The sequence below is a fragment of the Elephantulus edwardii genome, unplaced genomic scaffold (genome assembly GCF_000299155.1).
Source record: "Elephantulus edwardii isolate Elephantulus edwardi_28Jun2011 unplaced genomic scaffold, EleEdw1.0 scaffold00080, whole genome shotgun sequence".
Taxonomy (NCBI): Eukaryota; Metazoa; Chordata; class Mammalia; order Macroscelidea; family Macroscelididae; genus Elephantulus; species Elephantulus edwardii.
In genome coordinates, this window is record NW_006399830.1 from 12,073,871 (window position 1) to 12,094,151 (window position 20,281).

The 20,281-nt window shown below is 46.3% G+C and overlaps 1 protein-coding gene across 1 annotated transcript in view; it reads right to left on the reverse strand.

The window, feature by feature from the left end:
• Window positions 1-16,378: 16,378 nt before the first annotated feature.
• Window positions 16,379-20,281, reverse strand: part of HIP1 (huntingtin interacting protein 1) — a 153,076-nt gene continuing 149,173 nt past the window's right edge. Inside the window, exons 28-31 of the mRNA XM_006889689.1 lie at window positions 19,692-19,815; window positions 19,270-19,331; window positions 16,938-17,046; window positions 16,379-16,431 (exon numbers count right to left, since the gene is read on the reverse strand). Of these exons, the coding sequence (XP_006889751.1) occupies window positions 16,379-16,431; window positions 16,938-17,046; window positions 19,270-19,331; window positions 19,692-19,815 (348 nt within the window). The remainder of the gene's footprint in view (window positions 16,432-16,937; window positions 17,047-19,269; window positions 19,332-19,691; window positions 19,816-20,281) is intronic.

Genomic DNA, 20,281 nt, shown 5'->3' on the forward strand with positions numbered 1-20,281 from the left:
CACCCAGAGATGATCCTGGGCAGATTCTTGTGAAAAAGAAAAGCAGGGAGAGTGCCTAATTCTTGTATTGTTTAATGCCGACTCATAGCGACCCTAAGTACAGCAGATCGGAATCTGTCCGATCCTGTGACATCCTCATCGTCTGTGACCCACTTGAGCAGTCACTGTCAATCCAGCTGGTTGACGGTCTTCCTCTCTATAGCTGACCCTCCACCTGTCCAAGCATGATGTCCCTCTCCAAGGAACAGCCTCTTCAAGGGAATTCTGGTGGCTTTGTTGTTCGGTCTCAGCGAGTCGAGTAAGACTCCTAGTAACACTATGAACAACAGACCTGAATCCTGTCCTACCTTGTGCCATCATCATCTCTGATGCAGCTATCAGATGTTATATAACCTGAGGTTTGGATAAAACAGCAGGTTGGTTGATATCAGGAAATACAATTAACGTTATCAGTATGTCTAGAAAATGAGTGAGCAAAGGAAAGCCCTGCAAAATGGAATCCTTTTGACTGCCCACCGTACAAGGAAAACACCATAAATGTACTCACACTTCTCCGCCTTCCACCAGACACTGCAAAAATGGGTGGACAAAGTCCAGTTCACCATTCCACTTTCTACTAACACAAGCAGAGCGGGCACCTTTTCTTTATAGGAGGGTGGGTAGCTGTTCACTATTGCTGTCCTACGCGAACTGAATCCAAGTAACCCTTAACTTACACTGGGGTTCCATTCCAATGATTGTCATAAAGCAGTTTTGACGTTCTCTTTCTATTGTTGTTGGGTTTTAGGTGCCCACCGTTCATCTCTTCCTTTTGGCTTTGCCGCAGAAGGAGCAAGTGTACTTGGCATGCTCGCTGATTTCAACTTTGTTTACCATCTTCCTGAGCGAGGCACCATAACGGGTCCCGTATTTACTGACAACACCTACTTTCTTGGTGTGTTTAGCCGTTTCGCTGCAAACCAGCTTGATTATTGCCTTTAAAAACTTTATTGTCGTTTGGATAAAAGTTTACAGATTGAATTAGCTTTCCATTTACACACATTTTTGTTCTGCAACATTAGTTCCAGTCTCCTCAATGTACCAGCACTCTTCCGACCTCCTCTTTGGGTTTCGAGTTTCCATTCACAGCACACCTTTCCTGCTTTCCAACTTTGCTTTTGGGAAAAGGCTATCCTTTCCTTCTCAAGTGGTTGGCAGTTCTGAGGGGCACATTCATCCTGGGTGTTACTGTTCACTTTATAAACCTATTTGTCTTGGAAGAAATGCAGAGTGCTCCTTAGCAGTTTTGTCTCCCCTATTTTAGGCATGTTGTCGGGGGTAGGGGCAGTTTTTGGGGAAAGACATCATGCTTGAAAAGGTGGAGGGTCAACAGAAGAGAAGAAAACCCTCAACAAGATAGACTGACAAAATCATGGACTTTAAGCCAGTGTAGACTGGGAGGCTGGCACAGGACTGGGTAAGGGTTTGATCTGTCATCAAAGGTTTCTTCAGGTGGTGTTGACCCTTTGGCACCTATAAATACAACAACACTGGTTGAAAGGTGATCTCTGGAAGTGGGTTCGGTTCTGGATCTGAAGGATTGTTGCGCGCCTCACTGGTCCCGCCGGAATAAGGACACAACACACAGCGGTTCCTTCTCACAGTGGTTTACTCAGGAGTTCTGTTACAGAGGGTGGTGGCGAAAGCAAGAGCAAGAAGCAAGAGCAAGAGCAAGAGCAAGAGCAAGAGAGAGCAAGAGAAAGAGGCAAGAGACAGGAGAAAGCAAGAGCAAGAGCAAGAAGCAAGCGCAAGAGCAAGAGACAAGAGAAAGCAAGCGCAAGAGAAAGCAAGAGCACGAAAGGGAAATTTCGCAGCCTTTTATCCCCTCTTCAGGTCTCCGCCCATCAGTCTCATGTGTCATGCTCCATTGGACCATTAACCCCACGTGAGATCGAGCCATCGACCAATGAGAACACAGTGTCCAAATAAGGTTGTAAGTGTGATTCCGACAAACAAAGCGAGGCAGGAAGTCGGCACCATCTTGTAATGGCGAATCGTGAGGCAGGAAGTTGGCGCCATCTTGTAATGGCGAATCCGTGACTCTCCACAATTCCCCCTTTTAGTTATAATAAAGTATGGCAGAGAGAGCGCCTGTCTTAGGTTGTCCCAATCCATCACATGGCTTACCCGTCATCGGAAGGTCCACCTCTAGGTGTGGAACCCCTGTCTTAGGTTGCACATGGATGATTGGTGAACTTACCCGTCATTGGCTGCCTCCCTAGCTTGCCTAAACAAATGGAGAGAATAGAGTCTGCCTACTACCTCTAATTTGTCAATCACACCAAGGGACGGATCACCCTTCTCAATGGACAATTATGGCAGGATCTCAACGTGGAATCAGGATCAAACAACAAAGGCAGTAGAGACTTAGGACTGAGGTTCCAATCAACAATCAATATTCCAATTCAATATAACCCATAATTATGCAATAAACAAATAAGGATCCACAAATGCTTCATCGACTATTCTTATCTTAATATACTAAGCCATATCTCTTTAACTGATTCTTCTTTCTCTACATAAAGCTGACGTACAATAAAGGCGCGTTTAGCTTCTTGTCTACTCAATTTACACAAACAACATATACCTAAGCTAACAGCGAAAACAAAAGGTATAGATAAAGCTCCTACTCCACTCCATGTCTGGAACATTGTCATTAATGATTTTAACAGTTCATCTCCAGTGGCACTCTGGTTTCGTTGACTTGTAATATTTGAAGGGTCAAATTCTGCATGAAATGCTGGAACTCCATGTCCCATCTTCCTGTGATATGCCGATTCAGTTCTCTCAGGCTGGAAGACAAGTTCTTTACATGGGCATTAGTAACACAAATATGTGGATAAGTTGGGCTGCATGGTACCGATTGCAATAACCACAAAAGATCCACCTGTTCTTGTAATAAGGCAGTTTGCATGTTTAAGTTCAATATTCCCACTCTGACATGATTATTTAATTCATTCTGTAAGGAAAGGGCACCAGCAACTTCACCGGCCAGCTTATCAACTGTGATAGCAGTAGATGATTGGGAAGCTATTGCAATCCCTGCTGCTGCCGCTGCTGCAACAAAGCTAAGGTTCCACCAGTCCCTATCAGACAAGTAACTCTTGGTCTTCCTCATTTTTAATTTTGTTACATTTTCTTCCCACTCTGACTGTGACCATCTACTCTCATTAAAGCACTTGGTAATGGTAGCAGGGCATCCTCAAGTTCTTCTGGTCTCAGGCTAACAGATGTTATGATATGTGTGGTCCATCCATGTGGCTTATTTGCTTCCTTGAGTGTTTTTTTCCTCCTTTTCCTTAATTTGTCTTTGCTTTGAATAGGAAGAAACCAATACTTGTATCTTGAATGGCCACAAGTTTCAAAGACCCCAGTCATTTACTAAAGTAGGATGCTGAACATTATCTTTATAAATTATGTCAACTGACCTACATGTCACCCAAGACTACAGTCCAAAGTCCTGAGTCCAATAACTCGGTCCCTTATGGGACTAAAGGAGTCTGAATTACTTTATGTCCTACTATGAAGTAGGATATATTTGCAGCACACACAAATACACATGTAGAAACATCTTTTGCAAAATCTATGTAAAACTTGTAGGCATATTCCTATGTGGCATTCTATGTTCAGCATCTATCAATCTAGCTTGTTATTCACTGTTGAGTCAGACCCACAGTGGACCCTCCAGGGAGTTTTCAGAGGCAGACAATCACACAGAAGATACTGCCAATCCTTCTCACGTGGTGCGGCAGATGGGTTTGAACCACATGCCTTTGGGATTGATTGCCTCTGAAAACCTGCTGGAGGATCACTTCTTACAGGATGATAATGAGTTTGCGTTTTTATATATGCACTAGTAAATGATTGTTTGCTATTACTATTACTGCATGATTGTATATGTAACAGTATTTACCACTGTATTTTACATCATATTATGTCCGTCTTCCCTTTATTGCTTACTGCCTTTCCCTTCTCACATTAATACATGTCTACACTCTAGTTATTGAGTTGTATTTCTCTCTTCCTTCCATCACAGAACGTGATCTTGACTTTTATAAATGTGATTTCATATGATTATTAGCTCTTCTGTGAATGACTAATTTCACCCAGTCTGTCCTCCAGGTTCATTTATGTTGAGATGCTTTCCAGATTCACCCTTGTTGTCTGTTATATAGTTTTCCACTGTGTAGATGAACCACAGTTTATTTATCCACTAATCTGTCGATACTGAGCATCTGCTAAATACTTGTTTCTTTTTGCTCTGCAAGCAATACAGTGATGAACATGAGTGCTAAGTATCTCTTTGTGTCACAGCTCTTATTTCTTCAGGATATATGCTAACTAGTGGGATTGTTGGATCATATAGTATTTCTATTTCTATCTTTTTAAGAGCAAGCAGCATTCCATTTTCCATAGTGGTTGTACATTTTACAATCCCTCCAGCAGTGTGGAAACTAAGGTGCACCTGGTCTTTGCAAATCACTTTCTATGCATCAGAGAGCTGGACAACGACTAGGGATGACAGAAGAATTGATGCCTTTGAGCTGTGGTGCTGGAGAAGAGTATTTAATATACCATGGACTGCTACGAGAACGAACAGGTTCATCACAGAGAGGGTGAAACCAGGCTGCTCCTTGGAGGCAAGGATTCTCAAGTTTCGTCTGATATACTTTAGACACATTGCAAGGAGGGCCCAGTCCTTGGAGAGGGACGTCATGCTTGGGAGGGTGGAGAAACAGCGCAGGAGAAGAAGATCCTAGATGAGATGGATTGATTCAGTGACTGGGGTAATGGGGGTAGGTGTGTCGGAGACAGTGAGATTGGCACAGGATAGAGCAGGGTTGATGTACATAGGGTCACTATGAGTTGCAGGTGACTCAATGGCACATAACCAGCATTTTATGAAAGTTCCAGTCATTCCATATCCTTGCCAGCATCTACTGTTTTCTTTTTCTTTATTTAGGTCATTGCTATTACTTCTGGGGTGAGAGGATCTCCCGTTGTTTCAACTTGCATCTCTCTGATGGTGAAAACCGGACACCGAGCTGCATAGTGGTTAATGTGGTCATTCGCTAAGTGAAGGGTGGTTGTTTGAACACACTGGTTTCTCTGTGAGAACAAGATGTGGTAGCTGGTTTCCATAAAGATTTATAAACTTGGAAACCATATGGGGGAAGTTCTACTCTTTCTGATAGGGCCAGAGCAGCTCTGGTGGCGTAGTCTAGGAGGTTATACTGCTAACCCAACTCACTGTGGCTGAGTGGGAGAAAGATACGCAATCGGTTTCCTTGTATGTGATTTACCTCAGAAACCCAATGCAGGGTCAGCTAGGATTGATTCCAACTTGACAGCAATGAGGTGTTTAGTTGATAGGGTCAATACTGACTTGACAGTAGGACCCAAAGACTTTCCATATAAAGAGAAAGGGCACACCTCTGAAGCCACACAAATTTTCAAAGGCTGCAGGTCTGCTCATGCTTTAGGTTCTCATTGGTTCCCAGCAAGATGGGTACAGCCAGCCCAATAGGACCCAGAGACTTTCCATACCAAGAGAGAAAGGGTGCACCTCTGAAGAGAAGCACAATACTCCACTGTGTGAATTTATCACACTTTCTAGTGCTTTGTCTTGGGTCTCTTCTCCATATATTTGTGATCATTTTTCTCAACCCTTTAAAATATTATGACAAAATCTGGATTATATTGCATTCTATCTCTAAAGTCTGAGAAGAATGGGAATCCCAGAACATTTAATTGTGCTAATGCGAAACCTATACTTGGACCAAGAGGCAGTAGTCAGAACAGAGCAGGATAACACTGCATGGTTCAAAATTGGGAAGGGTGTACGCCAGGGATGCATCCTGTCTCCATACCTTTTCAACATGTATGCAGAGCAGATTATCCGAGAGGCTGGGCTCTATGAGGAGAATTGTGGCATCAGGATTGGTGGAAGATCTATTAACAATCTGTGTTATGCAGATGACACAACCCTGCTTGCTGAAACTGAGGAGGACCTCATGCACTTGCTGCAAAGAGTCAAGGACTGCAGCCTTCAGTATGGACTGAGGCTCAATGTCAAGAAGACAAAGATTCTCACCACTGGACCAATTGGCAGCGTCAGGATGGATGGCGAAGAGATTGAGATTGTTCACAGCTTCAGTTTGCTCGGCTCCACAGTCAACACTCTTGGCACCAGCAGTCAGGAAATCAAAAAGCGTTATCGCGATGGGAAAGTCTGCTGTTAGGGACCTCTCTAAAGTACTCAGGAGCAACGGGGTCTCTCTGGAGACTAAGGTGCGCCTGATACAGGCCATGGTCTTTGCAATCGCTTGTTATGCATCAGAGAGTTGGACAATGACCAGGGAGGACAGAAGGAGAGTTGATGCTTTTGAGCTGTGGTGCTGGAGAAGAGTGCTGAATATACCATGGACTGCCAGAAAAACAAACAGATTCATCTTGGAGAGGATTAAACCAAGCTACTCCTTGGAGGCAAGGATTCTGGGGCTTTGTCTGACATTCTTTGGACATGTTGCCAGGAGGGACGGGTCCTTGGAGAGGGACATCATGCTTGGGAGGGTGGAGGGACAGCGCAGGAGGGGAAGACCCTCTATGAGATGGATTGATTCGGTGACTGGGGTAATTGGGATGGGCGTGTCAGAGGCAGTGCGGTTGGCGCAGGATAGAGCAGAGTTTAGGGCTGTTGTGCATAGGGTCGCTATAAGTCGCAAACGACTCAAGGGCACATAACAACAACAACAATCTCTAAAGTCTATAGGCTATTTTTGGTAGAATTGCCATTTTCACAATATCAACTCTTTCAATCTGTTGAGCATGGTACATTTTTCTCTTTGGGTTTTTTTTTTTTTAATCTATCAATTTTAATGAAAGTTTACAGAGACTTAGGATTTCCAGTTATTCATCGTTGCACTTTTCTCCCTGCCCACTCCCTCCCCCCTCATCTTTGGGTTTCTTAAGGTTTTGAAGGGAGCTTTGGTGGCCTAGTGGCAAGAAGTTACACTGTAATCTCAAAGGTCCATGGTTCAAATCCACCTGATTCTTCGCCGGAGAAGGAGGGGAAAATCTCCTGTACGAGTCAGATCTGATTTGATGGTATATGCACTAAAAAATAATTAAGTGAGGTTTTGTCATTTTTTTAAATTTCAGTGAACATCTACAGAGATTTTGGAATTCCATTCATTCATTGTTGCACTTTTCTCCCCGCCCATCCCACCCTCACCCTCACCCCCCCAGGTTTTGTCATTTTTTAATGTCTTTAATATGAATCTGGTTAGATTGATTCCTAAGCATTTCATCTTTAGTATTTGAAATGGCATGGGGTTTTTTTCTATTTTCTTTTTATTTATTAGTTTTAATGAACATTTACAGAGATTTTGGGTTTTCATTCATTCATTGTTGCACTGTTTGAAATGGCGTTTTTTCTTAACACTTTTTAAAGGAGGTCTTTTGTAGATTTGCCCAATGCAATATACTTCTGATTTCCTTATTGTTGCTTCCATGGAATTTATTGTGTATCCAAGTAAAATGAAATTCTTGTCAATTTCATTTTTTTCTAAAATGATGTTGCCTATTATTCCAGTTGTGAGGATTTTTATTTTCTTGACGTTGAAGTCTTTATGTATTTCACAGGTCTATCATTTGGTGTGTGGATATTAGCTATATTAACCAAGGTGGGCTGTAGTCTTTAATCATCATTAGTAAGAGCTTCAAATTCTCTTCCTTTCCAGCAAGCAAGGGTGTTTTGCCTGCACATGGCAGGTGGTCAATGAGTCATCCTCCAATCCTGATGCCACATTCTTTAAGTAATCCAGCTTTTTCAGTGCACAGGTTGAATATGTATGATAAAAGGACACAGCCCTGAAACACACCTCTCCTGAATTTTAAAGCCCAAAGTGTACCCTTGTTCTGTTAAAATGACTATTGCTTGGTATATGTACAGGTTCTGTATGAGTACAATGAAGTGTTTTGGAATCCCCATTCTTACAATGTTACTCATAATACTACTTGTACATAGATCTATCTGCCATCAATGTTACACCCTAGTCTACATTTTCTTTTGTTAAATTGGTTAAATTCTTGGTTAAATTTCTGGCATTCACAGGGATTCATGTACTGCTGCAGACACTTTTTCATCATCTTCAGGAAGTTACTCGTGTGTGATATGTTACTCTTATTTCAGTGGCTTCTGCTATATCCTTTCCCATGTCATTTACTGAGTTATTTGGATCTTCCCCCTTTTCCTTTGTTGATTCACCAAGTTAACCACTGATTTTATTCAAAGAACCAATTTCCAGTCTTGTTTTATTTTCTTCCCCATTATTTTCCTGTTTCCTTTCTTTCTGGAGTAATCTGAGCATTCCTTTCCCCCATCTCCTAAAATGGTTTGCTAAGTTGTGTTTTCATCCTTATTTGATTTTGTTCTCTTTGTTGATGACTTCTAATGAAGAGACTGCACCTCTCTGGTGGTTTTAACCCATCCGTCACCCTGCAGCAGGCAGATGGATGATCTTCTCATTAAGATTTACAGACTCCATAGGGATGGTGACAATGAGTAAGGAGCAAACAGAAGGCCGTGAGAGGCTTTATGCAGGTAAGTGGCATATTTCATTCTATGTTTTCAAAAGATTACTCTCTGCATTGACTGAATGATGGTACGCAGGAGAACCAAAGAGAAGACTGCTGCACCATTTAAGAATATACTTAAGATATAAATGGGGGGAGCAGTGAAAATGTAAAGAATGCATAATGTAGATAGCTGTATGGGTCCTGGCATCTGACAAGACATTAGGGCCAAAAGAGAGTCAAGAAATCAAGTCTAACAGTTTCATGCCTCAGTGACTACAGTGAGTTTAACTGGTGAACATGACAGAATAATCAGGGTAGGAGAGGAGAATATTACAGCTTCAGATTCAGATACAGAGCCTGCAGTATGACAAAAAAAAAGCCATATAGCTGTCTTACAAGACATGAAATGGAATTCTAGAATTTACTAGAGAAATCCTGTTCCCCAATATCCACTATGACAGGGTGACTGTGACTCACAGCCACCTTAGAGGTCAGCGTAGAACTGTGCACAGGGTCTCCAAGGCTAAGTCTTTATGGAAGCAGAATGCCACGTCTCTCTCCCTCAGAGGAGCTGGTGGGTTCAAACTGTCGATTTTCAGGTTAGCAGTCCAATTATTTTTTACTAACAGCACCACCAAGGCTCTTTGGAAAGCTCAGCCAGGCATTTTAAGAAGAAACCTGTTTCTCTGAAGTCAAATGTTAGACCTGAGCTCCACAGACTTTTCTTGGTTGTATTCTCTATTAAACAGGTCACTAGACTCTCCGGTGTGGTGTCCTGGGGTGGATTCCAACAGCTGGCGGTTGGACTTGCTAGCTGTTGTGAGCTGTCGAGTTGGAACCAAGCCGGAGGTGACCCTCCAGTAGGCTTTCGGAGGGAGTAAACCCGCGGGAGGGGACTGTCCATCCTCCTCCTGCATAGCAGTCGATGGATTTGATCTTATGCCTCTGGGATTGCATAGCAGCTTCTTAACTCCGGGCCACTAATTGTTCAGTGTAAAGCATTTATCCCACCCAGGAAATCTGTTAGGCTCTTACGGGCTACCAAAACAGTGGTAATTTAAGAGTAAGGAGTAAAAGATCAATAATCATGGAAAGTGTGATAAGTACAGAACCTCTGTGGGCAGTGACAGAGGCCTTAGCGGAGGACCTGAAACCAGGGCAAGGAGCAGCAGGAGCGGTTATCATGGCCCCCAAAGGAGCAGAACATTGAGTCAAGTGAGGGCGGAGGTTAAGTTCATACTGATAGAAGGTCCAATTACTAAATAAAAAGCACTACACAATGTGCGGGAGGTGGGGAGGGGATGAGCTCTTTTCTCTCGACCGATTAACTGCCTCCAAAAACCTGCCAGAGGGTTAGCTGTGCATCGGTTCCGACTTATGTGCTCAAGCAGTCTTTTAATTGTGACGCGCTTGACAGCCCCGACACGTGGCTTCACCCTCCACTTCATCCGAAACCACGATCTCCAGGCGCCTCGAGACAGCAGCCACCGGGGCGGGAGGAGCTTACCTGACCCCAACCAGCTAGTCCCGGCAGCAGCGGGCGGCGAAGTCCCGCATCCGGCCGGGGAAGGCGTGTCCGTCCGCAGCAGCCCCGCCCACTCCACCCGCGCGGCTGGAGGGGCCGTGCGCCCCGCGCTGGGCGGAGCTCCCTACACGCGGCGCGCGCGTGTGACGTCACTGCGGGGCGACCCCAGTGAGAACACGCGCTAGGGCGTCAATCACCAGGGCAACGCGCTGGGGCGGGCGCCCCGGGGCTGCCCTCGTGGTGTCCTCCACTCCGCATCTTCTCCCTAGCTGCGGTTGTCGTGCGATGTGGAGTTGAAACTGACTCAGAGTTGACCCTCCAGCGGGTTTACAGCTAATCGCATGGGGGGAGTTTGCCCGGGTTTCTCCCACGGGCAGGTGGTGGATTCGAACCGCATTGCTTTGCGTTGCTACCGCAGCTCCTTAGCACTAGGCCACCAGCCCTCCCTCTTCTCAGAGATTATGAGAGTTCCGTTTTACCGCTTTTTTTTTGGCAAGGCAGGAAGGGAGATGATATGTAACTCACTCCTAGGAAGCACATACTCCCTACCTCAGAGCCCCAAATCCTGTGCCACATCTGACTCTTGCACAAGAGAGGAACTTCTGGGATTCCAGGACTACACCACCTCCACACAGTTGGAGAATCCTCATTTTTTGTTTTTGAGTCCTTGCGTGATTTGTGCTGGCCTAGTGAGTGGTAAGGTGATGCTCTGTAAACCCAAAGGCACCCACCACCTGCTTCTCGGGAGGAGGTCTGGCAAACTTAACCTGTGCAATTTACTGCTTCTGAAAACCTGCTGAAGTGTCAGCTTTGAGAGGAGGCTGACTCCACTGCACAAAAAACCAATTTACCTAAACGTTAGCAGTCGCCCCTCTCTCTGGTTCTTCTGGTCTGTGGCTAACAGAGCAAAGTCTGTTGATGTGCTTCCATAAAGATTACAGCCAAGAAAACCCAATGAAGTGTTCCTCTTTTAACAGAGTCATCATAAGTCTGAGTAGGCTGGATGCTGGTTTTTGTTATGTCTGTTTGATCATTCTCAGATCATTTTAAAGACTACATAGAGTGCTCAGAGTGAAGTCAATCCCAAGGACACTAAGAAACAAATTCACTAAAGGTTGTTCACTTTTTGTAACCATCTGAGACAGAAGATGCTTGGTAACAAATAATGAAAACATGAATGTGGACGAGAGCAGGCTTGTTTGAAAGTATCAGTATCTGCATAATGAATTGATGCCAAATGTGTCTAGAACTAAGAACACAATAAAAAGATAATTCATTCATTAAGAAATGTTAAAAGACCTACCACATATGGGTAGTAGGTTAGAGACACAATAACCATGGTGAACATTACAGTACACAGCACGCTTCAGTCACCTCCTGCTGGCTTTTAAAAATCTAGACTATCCTCCCCTTTCTGCTCTTTTCACCTTGACAGGACCCAAGCATACAAATGTGTTCTATCAACCCCAGCCCCTCACTCCTTTTTGGACACTATGTCAACAGCATGTAAGTGACAGGACTGGTGATACAGTCTTTCAAAAAACACGCTGTACTGGCCACAGTGAGACCTTCTAGCCAGGCTTCCTTCCAGGAACTGAGACCTGACCATGGACCCTGGGAAGACCCCTCAGGCAGGTGTACTAGCACCCTGAGTACAGGTGATGTTGTTATATGCCACCGAGTCACAACCAACACATAGCTGCCCCTCCACTGGGTTTTCAGAGGCTGTAAATCACACAGGAAGAAACTGCTCCTCTTTCTTTCAAGAAGCAGCTGGTGGATTAGAACCACTTGCCTTTGGGTTGGCAGCAGAACTTCTTACTTGCTAGGCCACCACAGCAGATAATGGAGAGGGCTAGAGAATGGCTGGAGGTGAGGGGCGTGGGTGGAAGAAAGAGGCCATGTAGCCCACTTGGTCTGCTCTGAGCGAGGGGTGGTCTGGCCGCCCCACGTGATTTCTGCTGGCCTTTCAGAATCCCTTATCTTCACTTCTGAGCTCCAGCAAGACAGTTGTGACAAAGGATTGTCCATCAAAGCTCTAAACGAAGCAAGCTTCCCTTGGTGTGTTGCTCCAGGAGCTGAACAAGCCTGCTAGCTGCCAGTAAGCGCTCTCATCCTCTGTCCCATCCCACCTAGCATCCCCTCAGGCAGTTTCACTCATCTTCTCCTCTCTTGACTTTCATGGTTCTTTGACCTTCAGCTGTAGGTTCGAGCCTCCTTCTCTCTCTCACCCTTGTTTTTGTTGTTAGGTGCCACTGAGTATGACTCCTGTTCTATCCTCACCCTCTCTGACACACTGAGCCCACTGCTGCAGTCACTGTTCCAATCCATCTCAATGGGGTCTTCCTCTTTTGCTGACTCTCCACCTTTCCAAGCATCATATCCTTTTCCATGGGACAGCCTCTCCTTTAGTCACTTTCAAAACCAGCTACATAAACATGATAACAGTCATATTTCTCAGAGAATTTCTAAGGATAGATTCCCAAAGGTGTAGCTTCGATGAGCATCAGGGTTTATATACAGACTTTTCGTGGAGACCGTTGGCCTCAAAGCTACTTTGGCCAGTCAGTTATCACCATGACACTCTGTTGCCAGGTGGAAATATTTATTGAAAAATTGAAAACACAGATGCAATGCATTATACAAAGAAAGATCTTAATACCATAGTAAAAGTATTGTTGAGGAAACAAAAGCCAGTGGCTGCCTGCCCTGGAAAGGTAGGCACTCTGTGAAGAATAGAATGAAATTCCTATTAGAATCGGAACTATCCTAATGGAAAACCGGGGAAAGGTTAAAAACAGAACCGACCCCGCCCCGCCCCATCCCTGCAAACCTAAATGTGAGAGTTGTAAGTTTGAGACAATTACATCACCACCAAGATTTATCTGAACAGCCTCGGTTTGTCCCTACGAGTGGTAATCAATCAGCTTAAGTTAGGGCCGTCAAACCTGAGGTAGTTGAGTCACCTGAAAGTCATGTCCGGAAATCTCTCCTCTCAGAACTGGACTCGGCTGGGTCAGACCGCTGTTCCCGGCGCTCTGGCTCCTCAGATGGAAGGCAGTGCCACCACAGTGGGCTGTTGACCTTTTATCTGGTGTGGTCCTGGGAGGTGAGGGGACTGAGCAGCAAACGGCTGGCAGGCCTGCAGAGGACGAGGTGCTGCTGGTCGACACTACAGGCAGTGCGGCCTCTGGAGGACCCAAGGTGGTGGGAGGAGGACAGAGCTGTCTGGCTGGAAGGCCGATGTGGGGCTGAAAACTTCCATTGGCAGGAAGGCTTTTCAGAGATGTGGAAAGAGAGCAAAAGTAGCGAGGAATTTGCCATTTACTGAAGATACGATGGAGTCAAGAGAGCCCTCTTAGCGAAGGAGCTGTCCAAGAGCCCAGAGCATAACCAGGTGCCAGCTCAGACCAGCTCCTCCTCAGGGCTGAGACCACAGCGGACTTGGCTGGCCGAGAGGACCGGTCTGCGTGACCCGTGTTCCCTAGCGTAAACCTTGGTAACTGATTTGGTTGTGAAGTTTCCAAGAAAGGATGCTCTGGACCATGTCTGGTTCTTCCAGCCACCGGGTTACGGACTCACGTTCAGGTGGGATCCTGGGCTCTGGGCAGCTGACTTGAAAAATGGTCTAAATTCCAGTCTAATTTAAATGCCTCACTCATCTGCCCTTGCAAAGCAGACAGACAATAACCCCACAAATGCAGGTGTTTTCTTCCATTATTTCCCATATTATGTACACATGTCCTTACACAAAAAGTATGAGAGCACTAGGTTAGGAAATGAAATAACAGATTCAGGTCTAGCTCAACCTCTTACCAGAGCCATTATTTTGCTGTCCTGTCTTGTGATGGCTGTTCAAGTTCTGTCACTAATGATACTCAAATGTGACTAAAAAACGTGGTGAGGCTCACGTTCAGCCTTAAGGGGTGACTCCTATTCTAATCACACCCACTTTAATGCACTCATTAAGAGGAACCAAGGTTGAGGCGTTTGACTTTGGCCGGACAAGCTCTTAAATGAACGACTATGAGCCAATCATGCTACCACATGACACCAGGCAGGTATTTCCACGTGGGAGATCAAAGTGGCCGCTGCTTGTGCTTTCTCAATGGTTTTACTCAGCCCACGACTGTGGCTTCTGTAAAAGGCGAGTGTTTCAGCACAGAATACCACACCAGTCCAAGAGGCTAGACTCCCGCCACCCCACCCCCTTCCTGGTGATTTGCAGCACGGCACCTTGAGTGGCCAGGACTCAGGATTAACCACCTTTGGGAATGTGAACCCACACTGAGGACATGCTGATTTAACGGGCACACTTGGGCCAAAGATGCCACGTGCCACTCCTCTGAGCCTTGGCAGGGAAAACGCTAAGCACGGTGAAGCACTAACCACCACTCCATCTCTACTGCTGGTGTTTCCTTCGCCCAGCCTGGAGATTACACTTCTGAGCACAGTCATTTGAGTTTCTGGGAGACCGTTTTTGTGGGGGGTTGGTTTTTTTTGGAGTGATCCACTTAGGGAATGCACAGAGAGGGAGCGAGGCTGGGTTTGGAAGAGGGAGTTTCACAGTGATTGAAGAGGAGTCTCATACCCACCACACAGCAGAACTTGACGGGTTCCTGTAGGTCCCGGGGAGTGTCTGTTGGCTACCTAGGAATTGCTACAGTTAAAGAAGGAAGACACTGATCTTGGGAAAACGATTACAAGGTCACTTAAATGCTGGGGTCCGTTGGGAGGCGGAGAGGTGCTGTCACTCTGCGCGGCTCCCCAAGCTGTGAATTTGCCCTCTGTCCTCCTGTCAGCAGGGTGGCGAGAGCTGAGGCTTGCGCTGAAGGACCTGAGCCAGTCAGTGGTCCACTGCTGTCGTTTCCGCTGACCCAGATGCTCCCAGGAGCCCGCTTCCTTGGGCGCCAGCAGGTCAGCATCTGCAGGCTGCATCTTGGCCGTGCTTCCAATTCCTGATGCTGAAGCGTGAAGGCAGCCACACAAGCCTTCCCATGGCCCTCCCTGAAGTCCTGATTGCGCAGAGCATCTTGCCAAAGGCTGTGTGCCACTTCCAGAGATCGGTAATAAATACTAAGGGCATCAAACCAAACACAGGGCTCCTTCCTGACGGGGCACGTCTGCCTGACCTTCTGGGCCTGCTAGTTGGGTAGAACCTGGGAACGTCTCTTCTTGAGATTCAAGAGGATGCCAAGGCAGTGATCTGGAGGAAGGATCTGGAAATCCCTGACACTGTCCCTCTTCCAGGGCCCTGGCTGCTGTGTAGGGAGGTGGCCGATGTGAGGTGGCAGTGGGGGAAGAAGTGTGGCTGCTCTCACCAGCTCTGCTCAAGCATGTGGTGGTCACAAGAAGTGCCTCAGGAAGGGGTCTCCGGAGCCACAGGCTGTGTGCATTACTCCTACTCCTCCTTCTGGAACGTTCTCACTCGTGAAGATGGACAAAGGCTTTAGGAGGGAAAGGTATTTGCCGCTTCGGCCTTTTGCAGAAAGCGGCCCCCTAGCAGCTCCGCCCAGTGCTGGGGCGTGGCCCTGGCCAACCCTCATGCCTTCAGCAAGACCCTCAGAGTGGTGGCCAGGGGGGAGCACCAAGGGAAAGCCTGAGCAGCACCGTCACTGTTAACTGTGGTGGGGGTCCCCGAAAACTCAGTGCCCCAGGGGCGCTCTTTTGGGAGAGTTTGGCTATATGAATGCAACTTTCAAAAAAGAAAACCAAAGATCCCAACCAATCACCCTAAGAAGCAGTGGAAATCCGTGGAATTGCCAAAAGAGGAGGGGAATAGCCTTGGCATTCTCAGGCTGGACAGCTGCTGCCCTTCTGATTCGGTGCACACATCCAGGGGAGGGTCTTGGTTTGGAATCCACAGCCCTCTGATGTTCACAAATTTGTGCAAATGATGAAACGGAAAAGACTGAGGAGGAAACAGAAAAGAAAATGTGTCAGATCTCCCCTTTCACAGCTCCCAACGGAATCAGACAGGTTGGCGCAGGGCAGAATGAGGGGGCTGGACCAGGTCCTTTGTGACCACCTGGGATCCTGCTTCCTGCACTTTGCTCATGGGCAGCAGAGTCCAGCTGGGCTCAAAACAGAAAGGGTTTCACTGCAGAGAGGCAGTCTTCATAGGGGTCATGCGGGCCCTGGAACTCTAGGGAGTCGGTCTAAAGTTGGGAGATAACACATGCATAGACGGGCTGTAAGAACTTACACTCTGACATATGTGGCGTCTGCGTGGCTTTATTCTTTCTCGGCTGCCGATTCTTGAAGGGTAGAGGGAGATGCTTCGTTTCCTAAAAGTCAGTAATAAATTAATGACAGGATAGACATGTCCCTGGTTGATTCTCACAGTCGCTCAAGCCAATTCGTGGTCACCTCAGTTGTGACCGCGGTGGCCAACTTGGGTGTGTTGAGGAAGCAGCGCACACAGACTGTGTGCTGGCGGGTCAACTAAGCACCCTGTCTGCTCCAACCTCCTGGCCGCCGTGGCCCATCCCTGCCTCTCAGAACCTCATCATCTACGCACCCCACTTACTAGGGCTCCACTGGCTACCATTCGTTCACCAGACAGCTCGCTACCCAGGCCCTGAGGGGAATGGCAGTGAGTGGGGGAATGAGTCAATCATGGCAGAATCTTCTGGTCAATGTTCAGTGACTAAAAGAAGCTTTGAACTCACTATCGTTACTATCGGCATGAGCACAACTAGAGACAACGGAAGAGAAAGCCTGTTCTTGTGAGCAGAGGTGGGGACTCTTGGTTCTGTTAGTGCCCCGTGGAAACCTTCCGCACCCAGCTCACCTTCCTCCCAGCCCTCGGCGACACCAGCGAGCTCGTAGTGCTTTTTCCGAAGCTCTCCCAGTTTCTGACGCTCCTTCTGCAATTCCGTCTCAAGCTCCAGCACCCTAACCTGTGAGGAACAGGAATGGAGATGGCTTTCGATCAGCCGTCTGAGAACGATCTAAATTCTGATGCAATCCTTGTCCTTTGTGGTTTTTTCTTCCAGAGTATTCCATACATATGGCTTTTCCACAGATGACACAGTTCTCATTTTCAACTTTGTTCTCTGCTAATTGTTTCACTCTTGCATTCTTTATTTTATCCCAGGACCTATTGCGTTTTCTCACTGTGACCTTGGGCTGTAAATGCACAATGCTTTGAAAACTCAATGCCTGGACTAGGGCTTATTTTGTGTTTAGATAAATTATGATCTCAAAACACCACCAATGTTTAACTTACTTGTTCTGTTCCAGTTGTGACCCTTTTCCAGTAAGTTCATGTCTCTAGAACTCCAGGTAGGAACCAAATAGAGTGTGTGTTGGTATCTCTGAGGCGTTACTGTAACTTAGAGTTTCTTATGGCTACGGGAAAAGACATGGGCAGTTGAACTATTTGTACTGCTGTTTCTTGAGGGAAGGCTAGTTCTTGCCTATCTCTATTGTTGTGTGTACTGTTGAGTTAGAACTGACTCACAGCTGACCCTCCAGTGGGTTTTCGGAGACAATAAGTTGCCCATCTTTCTTCCAAGGAGGAGATGATGGAGCCACACCAGAGCTCTGTACTTATTAAAGATATATTTGCTGAGCACACATCATTAACTCAGGCTCTACCATAGATGCAAGGGACACAGTGGTGAAGTGACAAGATGCCTGTCTACTTACAGAAGGAAGAAAAAAACACATGAACAAGAAAAGATTCAATTGAAAGGAAAATGTCTCAGTGACGTGAAAAAGATAAAGGTTACTCTGAGGGAAGGAGCTGTAGAGCTAAAACCTAAATGAGCTTAAGAAATCAGCAGTTCAGAGAACTGGGATGAATATTCCAGGAAGAGGAAACAGCACAAGCAAAGGTTCAAAGGCAGGAATGGGCTTCAGATGCTGGGAGACCAGAAGGCCAGTGTGGCTGACGTGGGGGATTGAGGGGTCATGAGACGGAGAACAAGGCTAAGGCCATTTCACACAGCATGGCTGGAGTAAGGAGTCTGGATATTAGCCTAAGTGCAAAGGAGCCACTAGAAAGTTTTAAGCAAAAAAAGTGACATCGTGTAGTTTATGTTTTAAAAATATGGCAGGATGGAAATGCTAGTGGGACCAAGAGTGAAAGAAAGAAGACCCAGTTGTTTTTTTTAAGAAAAACCACCCAAACACCCCTACTTTTTATTGTGATAAGTTAAAAAAAAAAAGATAAAGAAGTATGGATACTAGAACGATAAATGGCTTCCAGCTCGGTGTCACCAATTATCAACCCAGTGCCAGAGCTGGGCTATCCTCTGTCACCAAACAGCAACCCAGAGTCTGTTCACCTCATTCTCTCCTTCACTTGGTCACAGAAGTACTTTGAAATAAATATTGAAACACTTAGAATAAGGTGAGTTGCTTTAAAGAGAGGATGGTGGCTTAGAGCTGGGTGGGGAGTTAGCTACTTTGTAGAGATTTAGGTCTGATGGGACCAGCTGACGGATGGCTCTTAAGAGGGAAGGAGAGAGAGGAACCAAGGATGACTCAAGCATCCAGGTAAGGGGTGACTCAAGCATCCAGGTAAGGGGTGCTATCACTCACTGACACAAAGAAGGCAGAAGAGGGTAGATTTTAGTGGGGGAGATTGAGAGATGTGTTTTGGACCTATTAAGTATGAGATACTCATTGGACATCCAAGCAGAGATGTCAAGTAGGCAGTTGTTTCCACCTGCAGCTTAAAGAGACAATCAAACTAGTGAAGAGGAATTGGTAGTCACTGGCATACAAAAACAAAACAAACAAGATAATAATAAAGATCATCATAAATAGTCTGGATTGGAAGTTTAAAAAGATATTTACAAGGAGACTATGAGAACATAACTTATGGACCACTAGGAGGTCTCTAACATTATTTAGAAGGATATGATTCCCAAACAAGGGATATGACTCCAGATACTAGTTCTGGGAAACGGATCTTTATGAAGTTCAAGTTCCTTTCTCCACTGCCACGGTTTCTTCCAGCAACACTTATATTCATTCTTGAGCTCTTAGGTGCCTCTGTGTTCACACACTATACCCCTCACTCTCTTGTACTCGTTCTTCTACATGGGAATTACTCTTTGGGGTTAATTCTAAGACAACAGTGATTGACTAGAACTTAGGGCCGCGGTTCCTACCTGGGAATCCATCTCTTGGCGTTTGATCTGGGTCAGCGTCATGCTTGAGAAGTCCATGTTATCTGCAGTGGGAGACAAGAAGGCTTCATCACGCAATATTCCGGGCTAACTCTTGCCAGAAGGGTAGCCAGCACTGACATTCTGCTTGGTCTGGCCTCTCCCAGCTCGTGAAAGGTGACTGAGCAGGGGCAGCCTGGCCTGTGGAGCCATTTCTCTGAGTTCAGGAAAGGAAAATCTGCTTAAGGCACTGTCACAAAAGCAACACAAGTAGCATACTTATTGTGGTGTCCGACCCGCTAAGTATGTGTAAATAAGATGAAAACTAAGGAACAAAACAGAGGTGCTCAGAATCACAAAGGGGAAAAACCATAAAAAACCTCTGAGCTGGATGAGCAAGAAGAGCATTCCTTCAACAAGGCTACCTGTCTCCTCAATCTGTGATTTGCCAGCAATGGTGGAGCCCACGACCCCGGCAGTGGCCTGGTTTACTCCGCGAGAGGCGAGCTGTAGCTGGGCGAGGTTCCGACTGTCCTTATCAGCTTTCACCTGCCAGGACAAAGCCGAGTTAGGTCCACACAAAGCAGCAACAACGGAGTCAAACGGTGGCTCTCCTGGCTGCTGCGTGTGTGTGTGTGTGTTGGAAGCAGGTTTATAAAGCAAATCTGTTTTCCATTCAACAGACCACCCACGTTCTGTTGGTTACAATCACCCCAGCACGTACCACCGCTCATCCTCCCTCCTCACTGTTTCTGGTTCCATTCCTCCTTCCCTCATCTCCCTTCTGGGCTCCTGAAGTCTCTCCCCAGGCAAATGCTCCCCATCTGACCTGGCCTCACCGGCTGTTCTAAGAGTGCCCATTACCTGTACTATTACTCCCCTTGTAAACCTGCCTACACTTGGGCTGAAAACAGCCCCACGGCTGAGCTCCGTTCTAGATGTGAAAGCTGGTGAAGGACCGTAGTGTCAGGGGTTCCACGTTGCCATCTAACCAGTGAGCCTGGTTCTGTTTTCT